Source organism: Tripterygium wilfordii, chromosome 19 (genome assembly GCF_013401445.1).
Source record: "Tripterygium wilfordii isolate XIE 37 chromosome 19, ASM1340144v1, whole genome shotgun sequence".
In the NCBI taxonomy this organism is placed as follows: domain Eukaryota; kingdom Viridiplantae; phylum Streptophyta; class Magnoliopsida; order Celastrales; family Celastraceae; genus Tripterygium; species Tripterygium wilfordii.
In genome coordinates, this window is record NC_052250.1 from 3,790,956 (window position 1) to 3,805,507 (window position 14,552).

Here is a 14,552-nt window from a genome sequence, read left to right on the forward strand (position 1 = left end):
TGTGTGCAAAGCACCAAAGAGCCTGGACCCCATTTGCCTTCTCCACTTTGTTGCCTGGTTCATACACTACTGATTAACTCAACTGGCTTGGTCGAGCTAATTATGGTACATGACTAATTATGTTGTTTGTTGGACTTATCCAATCCAATTCCATATGCCTGTGAGGAACCAATTATTGATTTTGACGTCATCCTACTGAAAATGACATTTTTATATAATATGGGCCTCAGTCATTTTGCCACTTCTTGTATTGTATTAGTATTAGGTTTCTTTTATATATATATATATATATATATATATATATATATATGACAAACAGCTGGAGCCAAATTTGTCTGGTGAACCAACTCCAGACAAAGTTGGTGTCCAATTTCATTTTGAGAAGGTGGGCTCCAATTATTCTATTCACTGAACTTGGTATGCTACTGAAATAGTGAAATGAGATGATTTTACTTTCTTTTTTTTTTGTCTTTGTTTTGAATAATATTGACTCAATTCAAAGTAACAAATAATGCAAAAGACACACCTTTAATAAGTTTCGGTAAACTGTCTACTTCTCAAACGAAGACAATAATCACACAGAATTTCAATAAGAAAAGTTTTCTATGCCAAAAACTACTCAGAATCTCACTTGAAATAACAAACAATTCTTTCACACTCTTCCCAACGAAAATAGATCAACAAAACCTCAATGATGTCAAAGGGTTGTTGCAAAGAAGAAAAAAAAAATGTCTAACTTTTCGTCTTTTTCTCTTATTAGGATTTACAATATATAGTCTATTTATACCATATAAGAAGTTTCAGTTGAGTGAAACCCTAAAAGATCATAAATAAACTTCTTCGACGAAGGGTACCTTCTTTGAGGAAGGGCAATCTGTTCTCCAAAAAATCCATTTTTCGCCAATTTTCCAACCATCGTCAAATTATTACTTATTACTTGATACTGTATTCAAATTAGGTTGTGATATGTCACTAGCATGTGTGTTTTACTTTTTATGGTTTAAATAAGCTGGAGTGCCAGGGGACCATACTTGAGTCTTTAAATTGAAGAGACTCTGTTTGTCTCAACAAAATCATACTTCAAAACGGTTCATGAAGAGGGATTTTTTAAACAACAAATTAGTTTTAATCAAGAATAGGGAAATTAACTATTTTCCAATGAGGTATTTCTTTTTGTAAAATAATTTTCATGAACAAGCACTTTTCTACAAAACAAACAGAGCCTTAAAATGTACAATTTTTTTGTTTAATTTTGTACATCTATGTACAAAGTTGATACAAATAATGTACAAGTTTTTATAGCTAATGCATACGTATATGAAAAACGCATATGTTTGTATAACTGTACATGTGTTAAAAAAAAAATGTTTTTGGCCTAGTGACGGCCACTCTTTAGATTTTTGGATGAGTTGAAGGTTTGAATCTTCCCACACGTTAAAAATAACTAACATTAAAATCAATATTACATTCACCAAAAAACACATTAAGGTTTGACATAGATTTTGTTGGTGTATTACTGTATTTTAAGTTAAATAGAAAATAATATATATAATTTGTTAATGTGTAATCAAGTATTTGTTTTGTTAGCTTAATTAGATTACTAAGTGTGTTTTCTTAGAATCATCCCACATTGAATAAGAGAGAAGATGCACATAACTTGATAAGAATGAAAACCTTCTTGAGTTGTTAAGGTGGGTTTGGATATGGATCTAATAACCTGCGATCGAAAGGAAGTGAGAAGAGAGTGTTGAAAGAAGTACGAGATTACTAGAATTAATTTTTACCGATTTATTCGAATTTGAATGTGTTTTGATTCGTGGAGGAAATAGATATTTTATCACTTTATTGATTTCTAGGTATACATATATTTACTTGTTGAAAAATCAAAGTGATACTTTTGAAAATTTAAATAATTTCTTCAAAAGGTTGAAAATCAATTTGGTAGAAAAATCCAAAGAACTAGAGGTCGTGAATATAAATCTTTCAATTCAACTATTTTATTCAATCTTTGAGAATAATTCATGAAAATATTGCATCGTACTCACGTGTCAAATGATGTTATTGAAAGAAATATTAGGACTTTAATACATTGACAAATATGATGTTGATTAACGTTGATGCTCCCTCTAGTTTTTGGGGTGAAGTTATTTTGACTGATTGTTACGTGTTGAATATAATGCCATATAAAAGAATAAATGTTTCATCTCAAAGAGGTTATACGTCAAACTTATCCTATGTGACTTTTTGTGATTGTCTTGCCTATGTAAAGCATCAACAGTGAGCAGACTTGTGCCCACGCTCTAGACACCCTAATCTTTGTTCAACTATCTATTTAACAAGTGCTACATTTCAATATACTTATAATAGACACACTTGAACCAACACTTCATACTCTTTTCCTCCTTCTCTCTGTCTTTCTATCATTTCTCTCTTCCCTTATTGGTTTTGTGGGTTTGCAAGGCCGCCACATCCACTTTTTTCTCCCTAAGAGTTACTCCCTATATGGAGTATCAGCTAAATTTATGAAAAATTTGAAGTGTCAAAAGATGCCCACTGTGGGCATCTATTGCTTGATATATCAAGAAAATACCATTTGAAGCACTCTAAATTGCTCCCACAGTGGTTGCTCTCCAAAAATTCTATCCTTTTTTTTTGTGCAATCGAAACTTTTCAAGAGTTACATACAAATTACTAGACAGTAGTGTTGCGGTTTGGATTTTGACTTTTAACTCCTCACTCTCGTCAGGGCAAGATGAGGATATGTTGGCCACTTGGTGTTGAACCATTGGTTAATTGGGTTCCACTTGTTCAACTAAGTGGCACTCCATAGTTGGAGTGTCGCTTAATTTTGGAGCACTCTTTAGTGTTTTTCAAGAGTGAAAAATGCCCTCATTGCAGACGTATAGCACTTGATATATCAATAAAGCAAGATTTGAAGCACTTGATACGTAAACCATTGTGGATGCTCTAAATCTATCACAATTTATACTTCCTTGGATATGCATTGCATGCTAAAGCGAAACAGATTTTTTGACTCACAAAAATATTTTTGAGTTTGATAATGCAATTTTCCATGGAGAAAATTTTCCTTTTAAATTGTAAATGGTTGGGTTAATCAAGTTAAACAAAATGAGCTTCTGAATTTACTAATTCGAACAATAGAACCAAGGAGTAAAAGCTTTAGATTAACTTTGGTTTTCTAATTTTTATGGTTTAATTTCTGAGGATCCTCTCATCACTTCATAAGAAATTTTGACATCATTTGATGCAATATTTTGAGGAGATACTGTAAATGATGAGATGAAGTCTCTAATTTCCAACAATACCTGAAAATTAATTGACTTACAATCGACCGTCGGAAGTTTTTTAAAGTAAACTCTTGAAGGTTGATAACAGTAGAGGAAAGTAGACATTCACGTCTGTCGAGAAAATAAACAGTCCGATCATATCTGCTGGTTGTTTGCAAGTGAACAAGAAACCAGACAGTCATTGTCTCTCGGGTTGTTTGTAACTGTCAAAAAATCTACGCCACAAAATAGTTGACTGTTGCTAGATTTCTTCTTGGCTAGAGAGCAATGATTCTTGAACAGTATATTTTGGTAAAAGCTAAGTGCAATTTGGCAAAGGAGTGAAGAGGATGGTCATGTTGATTATTGATAACAAAAAGGGAATGATCGTGTTCATTATTGAGAACAAAATCGAGATTGTTATATTATAAAAGTTACTCTAGGGATAATATGTTGATCTTCCAAGAGCTCACATCGACGGTAAGGTTTGGCACCTCAACGTCGGCTCTTTGTCACCTGTGGCTGTAGTGTGTTCTATGGGTTGAGTTGTTCGTCCATTAAAGCAGAACGTGAGCTGGTTCAGAACGTCATGAGATAGTTCAGTCCATATCTGGTGTGAGCGTTAGAACAAAAAACCTGCTAGTGGTGGAAGACCTAGGGATAAGAGACGGCTAAAGAGAGAGCAAAAAAAGGATCTTTCGTGTATAAATCCTGCATGATCTCGAATGTTAACAGTTTTGGTACGTAGACCAAATGATACAATGCAAGCAAAAGTTCCTAGATTCATCATATACGTTATCATGCTATTTATTTTCATTTAAGGGCATATAAGACATTTTATACAGGCCTACAGGAGTAATCATCTAATTTCCCACAATTCTTTAATCAGTACAAATCATGTGAGATCCAAGTTATTCATATTGAACAATGAATTATAGGGTTTGAAAGAGAGAGATCAGAGCATTAGAATGTACAAATAGATGCCCAGCAAAACATCATGAAGTGTTCCAAAGCCAGAACTTATTACCACTCACCTCTCCTGCTTCCCAAATAGGTTTGAAAGGGCATGGTAAAGTATGTTAGCAGCAGGAGGCCTAGGCAATGACCCAAGTAGAATATCTGATGCCTTGATAACTTGATTTCCATAGAATCTACAATTTTCTTGCGATCGAGTCGTGACCATACTCCCTTGAAGTGAGCAACCAACGAATGCACCTGCGTAATTGGATCATCATCGCACATTACAATTGCATATTAAGTTGGAATGCAGTTGTGAGAACCAAATCGACGGATCCTAGCAGAGTCATCAAATGAAACTTCAGAGAGAACAAACTATGAACACTATCAAGTTGGGAGAGCCAGAAAAGAAAATCAGGGAACATGGATGAAAAAGGTACGCTAGAGAGTGCCCGATGGAATACGTACTGTGCTTAGAATAATTCATATCAGCCACATAAGGCTTTAACTGCTGTACCCTAAGCAGTCTCGCAGTGCCTTACGTGAACTATCCATATGCATTAATGTAAGCACAAAAGTAAGGCATTTTCACCAGCATACAATATGAAATATATGCTCCGAATATTACGAATAGACATCAAAAAGCCTAATGTTGTAACGCAAGAAGTCGTCTTGCACCCTAGGTATGTAAACAATATGCACAACCATGTAGTGGATTCAAATTGATCTCTTATGAATTCATGCAATCGACCCCAAAATGCAAATAAAAATGGTCCAGGTTCGAGAATATTATTGGTCCCTTTAACCATGTTTGCTTGGACAGATTAAATGTTTATTCAGCAAAGTTTGCCCTCAAAAGTAGATGTAAAGGTTACCAAAGGAGGGCAATGAAAAGGGGGTGAAAGCAATTTTGTGTTGCTATATCACAATTTCTATGAATATTAATATACTTCAACAAACCCAAAAAGAAACGAAAAGAAAAAAAAACTGACCAAAATTAAATAATCCAGACAGATTATAACCCACATGCAGGAAATAATAAATTATTACAGATTAAAATTGCTCTTCAATCTCATACTAGACAGACAGTTACTCTACTATAACAAACTTAACACGGTAATTGTACTCAAAAAAAAAAAAAAAAAACTTAACACGGTAATTTACTTCAAATTATCAATTATCTTCATTCACAACGAACCAAGCACAATCAAACTAAAAATTATTATATTCTCAGCATTAACTCCCGATAATGTTATTCGTAACATCTGAAAATGCTTTAATGCAAAAGAAACTTTGTTAAGGACCACCAAGAAGGTGATGAAGCCAGCAAAAACAGATGCAAAAAAACAAAAGGAAACGGAAGTCTAGAATCAAAAGGCAGCAACTAATTTACAGCAAGGCCAATTGTCCAAGGAAGTTGTTACACTGTTGATTTACTAAGTCCTCCCTTCCAGATAAAATCATATTCGTCTCTAGCCATGTAAGCCAGCAAGTGATGAACATCTCACCTTCTCCCCCGTTGAGAATGGACCTCTAAATCCTATTTTAACCTTTAAACAAGCACACATCCTAATTACTAACTTTGGACCTTTCAAGTTTCAACTTAGTCTAGAGCAGTACAAAGCTCTCTTCACCATAAAAGACACGGGTTCTAGGCCATATCAGAAAAGGAGTTGAAAAATAAAATAGGATTGACAATATTAAGAATAGAAACACAAAAGAAAATGCTGAGAGGGTTACAAGTTTTACAAGAGATTCTTTATCTTTTGATTTCAACTCATATTTATGGTAGTTGCTCCCACCAAATTATAGCTTTTAATGTTAGTTCTTGAATAACCATAATCCTATAGCTGTTATTAACGTCAAAGTCACTCGAGATGGGTCATAGATATCCCCTATGCCCAGCTTGCAAATAATAGACCTTACAACTGTGACCTTTTGGCAAAGGTGTCATCTAGTTGATCCACTCTCTCTCTCTTGATCGTTCAATGCTGGTGGGCATTCAAACCCATGGTGAGGAGCTTCACCACTTGAACCAGTGGAGTTCCTGAAAAGGTGGCACAGGCACAAAAGAGGATTTCTCACGAAGTCACACATCCTACCTAATACTACTCCCTTCCAAACATAGTTCCAGTGTGATACTGTCCATTAGTGTCAGTATGAACACGGTGCCATCAGCCAATCCAGACGACTCACTTGCATTAGTTGAGCATCCATTCATGCATGTAAGTAAACGAGCTACTACAAATGGATCCATGCAATATATCATAATCCTCAGAGAACAAGCCAGCATTGAGAATATACAAGTCTGTTAACACTGCCAACGTTCTAGAAATCACAGAATGCCAACCCCACAAAAAGCCAGCACCAAAGAAATACAAGGGGGAGTATGATGCCCAACATAGCTATTTGAAGCTTTCAAAAATTCTTGGAAGAGAATACCTTTACTGCAGCTGTATGTATAGCAAGCCGCATAACCAGCATCACCAGCACGTAGATCAGCTTCAGCAGCTCGTCCAACAATGCCAGCAGCTGCACTCAGACCAGCTCCAACCGAGAAATGCACATTTCCACTAAATGTCTTAACAGCACCGGTAGTTCTCAGCACAATTATGAAATCTGTCAATTCCCCTCCCATCTATCAACATTAAAAAACCAAGTTAGATAGAAGTAAGACATTAAAACATTTGAAAATCAAAATGTATTCTAATTACGTAATGAACCCACATTAACACTTGATCCTAAACATTGTTTCCTTTCCCTTTCTTAATCCTTTAATTCCAAGAATTTCTCCTTCTTTTCTTCATCTTTCATTCCTTTTTCCCAATCTATATCATGCCAAAATACATGATTTGCAAGGAAAAGGAAAAATAAATAGAAATTTCCAAAAGGAAAATGAATGCACATTGCATAACCATCCATAGCCCCAAACTTAAAATTTTGTCGGAAACTAAATATCTGTAACACTGAACGGATTTATCTTGCGAGTAATCTGAGTTTACGCGAAAAGTTATTAAACCAATTCATGGCCACTTGTGAAAAAATGAACATAAAAATTACAAACCTATGGTCAAGTAATTAAGTGTAACATTAAGGGTCGATTCATTTTCTGTTATGTGAATGCATCATAAAGTGTTCTTCCCAAATTTCCAATCAATAATTAGATAATGCAATTTGGTAAATTTAATTATATTCAGTATTCCATTCTAATATTTTAGAAAAGTAGGTCAAGGGCTACTTTTGGTCATTTTAACAAATGTGTTTCGACACAACATTCTCCCTAGCTTATGTAGCCACTTGTGCACTTTCTTTACTCTCTTTCTCCTAAAGAACTTGTCTTAAAAATAGTTTCGTTAACTTGCACATGTCAAATTTACCTGGCAATGCAGGAACATAAACTGTATTCCTCATTTTTTTAAATATTTTTTGATATTTTATCGCAAGTTAATGCTTCTAGATGTGCCATAACATTTCGTACGCATTGGGCACTGTTCAATCAAATTACACCATAATTGTATGATACATAGATTATGAGTTCATTTATAGCTGCAGAAATTAACTTTTACAAAATTGATTATTGAAACTCAATATGAAATAATTAAATGAATTTTACTTGTGTTAAGACTAAAATAATTAAGAAAGAGCCCACAAATTCAAATATATATATATACACATACATACCAACTCATGCACATATCTAGAGTAAACTATCAATTTGGTCACCCGAAGATGTACCATTTTCCAATTTGGTCACCAGAAGATTTTTTTCCCAAACTAGTCATTCAATGAACAAAAATTTATTACAGAGGTCACTCAGTCACCGGAATTGATGACGTGGACACCGGAGTAAAGATACTTCCATTTTGGTCACCAAAAGATACATCGTTTTCCATTTTGGTCACCCAAAGAAATACTTTTTCTGTTTTGGTCACCCAAGACACATCTAGAGACAGAAATCCCAACCTTAAAATCTCATTATTTATATCAATTGTACTTCATGAATACCCGCAAAAGCTAATGAAATGAAACCATGTCAACAAAGTAACCCCACAGTATCTAGAGTCTAGACCATTCATTTCAAATCACATGGTTATCATCACTAGTCGGGTGGACTTGTGGCTGCATTAAGAACCCTGAACTCGCACAATCAAAAACAAAGAAAACAGTAAGGTTGAGCAAAAACTTCCACTTCCCCATCGGTCCCAAAATGTCAGATTGTATGTTTCATCAGTGCCAAAACTGACAATTTCAAGCAGCCTTTTCTCATGAAAATCTAATGGCAATCAGCAGGCATCCAAAGATACATCCAATATGTACACAAACGGAGAACGAAAGGCATCTGAGAGATCAAGAATCCTACCAACTCGCAACAACTCCATAATTCCAACAAAAAATAGTTAACGAACTACCTAATTCTCTACACTGATTAACTAGTGCCAAGGAAGTACCAGCATTTAAAGTGCATGATGTTCACCTGACATAATATGCTAGCCAGTGTCAACTAAGGTAAAAGGTAAACAACACCCACGTGCACAAGGATCCCACAGTGCGCAGGGATCGGGGACATGCAAGATGTATACAGACCTTACCTTCACGTGATATGTGGAGAGGCTATTTTTGGGAGGTTGCACCCCTGCAACTCTACCATTGAGCCAAATGTTTGCCTGTTAGAAATTGCCAATTAATGAGACAAAATTTCTCAAAATGTGGGGAAAACATAGCCGAAGTTAATGACCATCAACTGAGCATGAAACCAACTAGTAACAGTTTGTGTTACTGTCAGTAATACTTAAGAATAGCCCATATAGCCACCAAAAGCTACAAAATACAGATCCTTTTCAACCCCATCAATAAGAACCATAATCCCCGTACCTTAAGACTTCAGACAATAATTAATCTCATGGACGATTTTGTGTCATGCGACACGCTCTAGACGGCTTTAATTAATCCACCATTAACTGTATTGCCACAATAAGTTTCCATATAATACACGTGAGGAAAATCTAGGATGTTACACTTACATTCTCTTCATTCAATAATGGAAGGTCTCCCATGGGGGGAGAAGCAAAGCTCTCAAGGTCATCCAATATTTAGACAGTATACCCAACCAATTTTCTAGGCTGGGAACCAAACAACCTATACTTAACATGGCATAGGATGGAAGGTTTCCCGTGGGGGTGGAAGCAAAGCCTTCAAGGTCATCCAATATTTAGACAGTATACCCAACCAATCCTCTAGGCTTGGAACAAAACAACCTATACTTAAACATGACATAGGACTTGAGAGTTGAGAGTACTAAACTGAATCATCATCAAACGGCCAAAGGCAACACTTCTTCTCATCAACACCCCAGTTCATTCATATTATCCATTTCACAAAGTTTTCCATTAAATTGTAACTGAGAAGCTTATCAAAAAATAAAACTTATAAAAGTGCAACTGAGAAAATAGTTCTATTTCTCAAAATGAGCAACTACTTCCAATCACCAACTCTATATCTCATTCATACTCTTCCCAGTACATCTAAAGGCATCTACTCCCTTATAATAAGGGAGATCAAGTTCTATTCCCAGGCTTTTAAAAGAGCAACAATTAGCTCTTAATTTTTTCCCTTTTAAGCCTTCATTTCATATACAATGACATAGATTAAAGGGAAAAAGGAAAACAATACAGACCAAATGAATTTACTACATCCAGTGTGTATCCATAAAAGTAATATAATCATCTATTCTTATAATATATTTCACCATTCTAGTTAATACCTTCCGCATTCCAATATGGCAGGCATATGACTATGAAGAACATCCTCAAAGACTCGAAACATAACACACCAACATGTGTAATATACAGACATTACCACAGGAATTATAGGCAAAGATTTGAAAATTTACCATTTTGTGATGCTTAGATGAATCCTCAACAACTGTATGCAATTTCAATTTTCCAAAATGTTGAAATGCTTAAGGCTCATCATTTACCACAATAAAGAGGAGGGAAAAAAAGATCCTCTAGATGCTGGGAGGGTTTGGAATGAACTTCAAGAATGGCAGGTCAACCATGATATTCAAGAAGTTTATTTCCTCACCTTCTTTTGAGGTTATGGGCAATAGTTTAGCTCATTCTCCCAACCCAAAACCTTCTTGGAGATAGATTCCAGTAAAATAACCAGCCATACTTCAAACCTTAAATGTGGGATTACTAATGAATCTTCATTCGCCGTTTGTTTTGGTAATTGGTATAACGCTCTACAATCACCGCAAATCCTAGAATAGTCATTACCTTTTGCTTCACTTCCATGTGTATCTCTTTTCAGCCTCACTTTTATCTTCTTTGTAGCACCAACTTGAATTTTCACAGATTTCACAGGGAAACATTAACTTCCTCGCATTGCCTGAAACATCTTAATCCAAATTTTGCCATCTGTCTTTGATGAAATGTTGCCCCTACCTGTGATCGAATAATATGTTTCTTAACATATGCTTCCATGTGTTTTTGTCCATTAGTAACACTTTTATTATTCCACCTACATTTATTTTTAAAGCTTTTTTTTATAACTGCCCAATAATCCATTCCTATATCATTGCAGGACTTATAAGTTATAACAGACCTATGGAATTTATTATTTAAATCCAACTAGCTTAATCTTGTGGGATAGATCTAACTACTACCTTTGTCATTCTGAATATTTGATGCAAGGTATTAAAGAACCCCACTTTTCAGTTCCTCTTTGCCATCAACTTTAGTCGATTCCTCATCTCATCTCGTCTCAAACGCTTGCTGAACTTTTATCCAACCAAAAATTAACAAGACCAACTAATGTACTAAAAATGAAACCATATTGAAAAAGAAACATTGGCATGAAATCTGCTAAAAACTAATCTGTCAAAATAAGGGACAAATTTAATTACCTGCACTCCCCAGCCAATACCAAAGGTAGAAATGGCAGATGGTGGAGACCATAACCCATCTTCCTTGCGTGCTACAACCAGCCCTGTTCCTATGTTGTATGTCACCATGGCACCAACCTTCGCCACAGAAAGGATTGCAAGGCCCTTTGCGTGCTTTAAAATAGCATCAGGTATGGACTTTTCAGGTACCAAAGAGCCTACCTGAGTAATGCTATACCAGTGAGTTATAAACAGTATTCCAATTAAGGGATCATAATGAACTTTACATATTTCAGAGAATATCCCATGAATGAGCTTTTAATTGATCCATCTACCATCATTATTCTACGTTACAGCGTATAGAGGGTAGCTTTTCGATTTAGGAACTGATAAAAAAAGAGAGGGAAAAAAATGAAAGAAACGGGAGTAGTCCTGAAAGGCATTCAACGCCCCGGAAGAATATGCAAGCAGGTATCAACTGCAGCACTATGTCTTGTATGGTGATAAATATAACAAGGCCAAAGGTTTTGACAAGAATACAGAGATAAAAGCTATTATTATTCTAGCTCAATAAATTAGTAGCTTCCTGAAAAATGGAATACAGAAGTCTTAATTAACTTGTCCTACCTTTCTTCTATTTACTTCTTCACAAGGTTGTCTTAAAATATAATATGAATGAATTCAAACCCAATCCAATTGAACTCAGGTTAAGAATGGAAATGTCACCTTGTTATATCCCTGAATGATGTTTGCAGCCTTGTATATCTCATATTCCATTGACTGGCCCCATGGGAAATTAAGCCACGATCTTAAAGTACTGAGGTCAGTCAGATCATGAGTTGGCAATTGAGCAGCTCGACTTACTTGGTCCATCAAGTATGGTTGAACAGACTCCAGACGTACACAACAGACATCACAGACGCGTTGAGGGTTTTGTGTATGGAACTTCTTGGGCAACAAGCTCCTTCCCTTCGAGCACTTATTACAAAATATCCCTCCACAAAAACGACAGTGGTGCCTGGAACACATGATTGGATGGAACCGCACACTACACAGCATGCAAGCAGAAGCAGAACTGTCAGGCAACCATTTGGGTGGCTCTGCTTCAAGAATTTCCATGATGTTGCCAAAATTAGCCTCTGTAAGAGTTTGAGCCATTTCCTTCCAGGCCTGCTCAAGAAGGTGATTTGACATCCAAGATGTTTTACCTCTATGAACATCTTTTGAAACAACAGAACTCACTTTCCCTCGAGCTGCAACCAGCATCTCAGTAACCACATCCCACATAGTCAGTTCCTTACTTTGTCCAATGAACTGATTCCAGCCCATGTCTTCGTCTGGAAAGTAACCCCCATTAACCGAGAGTCCTCTATTCCATCCTTCCAGTTCACTTTCAGGCAGGGGCGGAACAGACACAGGTATCCACATCCCAGTTTCTTCACACAAAGGTGTATCATAATAGAAGCATTTACCCTGTTTCTGATGCCCAGCTTGTGAAACCCCTTGCAGATCACTATTTGCTCCTGCGCCTTGAGGTCCTTCTTCATTTTCACAACTTCTTAGCGGCATCTTCTCTTCTAGCACAAAATCCTTTCTATGAATAAGATTATTGTTTTGCCCGTGTTCCTCCACCTCTCCAGAAATCTAACATCAGGACCAGGAAATTGGAAAATGTCATGATCAGAAACAGAAAAACAAAATTTACCTATCCCACCAGAGAGAGGGATTTCACGTTTCCAACCGACCAATATGAAATTATGCTAGACATGCTTATCAAACAAAAATCATTGATGAACAATTCCAGCATTCATGGAAATCTCAATCACAAAAAAACACACAAAAACAATAAGCAACATCATGAATTCATGACCCCCAAAGGTACAATAATGATTCCTCGAAATTGTGAGAATTCTGTACACAGATATTGGTAGGAAAATATTAACCAAGGATTGCACATATTTACTTTCTTGCATAGTTATTTGATAAGAAAACATTTACTAGTACCATTCAAACATATAAATAAATCATTTACCGTTCAATTTGATAAGAAAGAAAATATTCTAGCACCAATTGCACTGACCATTTAAAACCAATTGCTCTACCCCATCAAATCCGTCATTTGCATCTTATATGATCCATCATTTCGTTCCTTTTTCAAGCCTTCAACACCCATTCAGACTCACTGACAAAGAAATTCAAGAGTTCACATAAAGCACGGAAAGAATGTGCTTACTACCTAAAAGAATATTTGAATCGCTAAGGGTCATTTCGGCTACACAGCAAGAATGTATCCTTAATCATCTTGATGTAGGGTTTGTTATAACATCCCAGATCAAAAACCTTCCTTTTCTTTTTTCTATTGGTTCATGCTACCTTTCTAAAACTTGCAAGAATTCCCACCATAACCATCATGGATGTATCCTTTTCTTTTGTCATACCTAAAAGGTTATCCAAAGAAAGACACATTCAGAACCCAAAGTCCATCTCCCATTCAGACTTGCAATTTGGGTCATTTCAGACTAACTGCGAGAAGGCCCCAATAGTGTTCTTCCATAGGTATGTATACATTTAGAAAATACAGTAACATGGATTCCTTAAGAAAAAAGTTGTGCAAATTAGTGCCGTCAAACAGTTAATACATCAGTTAACATATCCCCCAGTGTCGTGGGTCAAAGAAGTTAATCATCAGAAGGAAATAGTTTTACCCCACAACTTACCACAAACCTACTCAATTTCTGTTGATAAATTTTGTATACATAAAATACACTCCCTCTCATGCCATTAAAACAAATCCTCTCAACAGAGAAGTCTACCACAACAAGCATACATCACTTCTAATCAAAACAACCAACTATGCCTTTTTGCAGCGTAAAAAAAATACAAAACTTTAAAAAAAAAATCAAGAGAGTTTAAAATTCTTGATCTTTCACTGTATAGGGGCCAAAAATCCCCGATTAAAAAAAGAAGTGACACCCGGTTAAGCCTAAAATTACTGACGACTCGCAGCTTCAGGATTCTAACAAAAAACCAATTCAGCCCTAGAAGTCAGGAATCTTAAATTCTCTGCTTCTTTTCTTTGTTTCATCGTAAACCACTGAACATATATGTTGAGAAGAGAGGAAATTACAGGGTGGGCAAGTGATTTCGGATGATCGTCTTCGACTTGGATTCTGGGGTACTGAACATGTCCTTCCATGGATGCTCCTGCAAAATAAGTTGTTAATGCACTTTTGGGACTCGTTTGAGAGGAAGACCATGAGGGGAAGTTAAGTCAACCTGAAAATACTCAAAGTTGAAACTTTGATCACTAAAAAAGATCAAACATTTTAAGTTAGTTACTCAAAGGTTTTTTTTTATACAATTTTTTTTTATACAATTTGATCACCCAACCAGATTATGAATATTTCCGTCGGTCAATACGT

General features: G+C 35.8%; 1 protein-coding gene across 1 annotated transcript; it reads right to left on the minus strand.

The window, feature by feature from the left end:
• Positions 1 to 4,044: 4,044 nt before the first annotated feature.
• On the minus strand, positions 4,045 to 14,415 carry LOC119984952. The gene is made up of 5 exons (XM_038829079.1): positions 14,258 to 14,415; positions 11,857 to 12,774; positions 11,152 to 11,352; positions 6,687 to 6,882; positions 4,045 to 4,502 (listed from the first exon to the last, which is right to left on the minus strand). Exons 1-5 carry the CDS (start codon positions 14,324 to 14,326, stop codon positions 4,318 to 4,320), a joined length of 1,569 nt encoding a protein of 522 aa, XP_038685007.1. The 5' UTR covers positions 14,327 to 14,415; the 3' UTR covers positions 4,045 to 4,317.
• Positions 14,416 to 14,552: the final 137 nt, after the last annotated feature.

Coding starts and splice junctions, on each gene's coding strand:
- LOC119984952 (XM_038829079.1), bottom strand. CDS start 14,326: ATGGAAGGACATGTTCAGTACCCCAGAATCCAAGTCGAAGACGATCAT. Junction 11,353..11,856: donor TCATTCAGGGATATAACAAG/GTGACATTTCCA, acceptor AGCATTACTCAG/GTAGGCTCTTTGGTACCTGA. Junction 6,883..11,151: donor GTATTGGCTGGGGAGTGCAG/GTAATTAAATTT, acceptor TAATGTTGATAG/ATGGGAGGGGAATTGACAGA.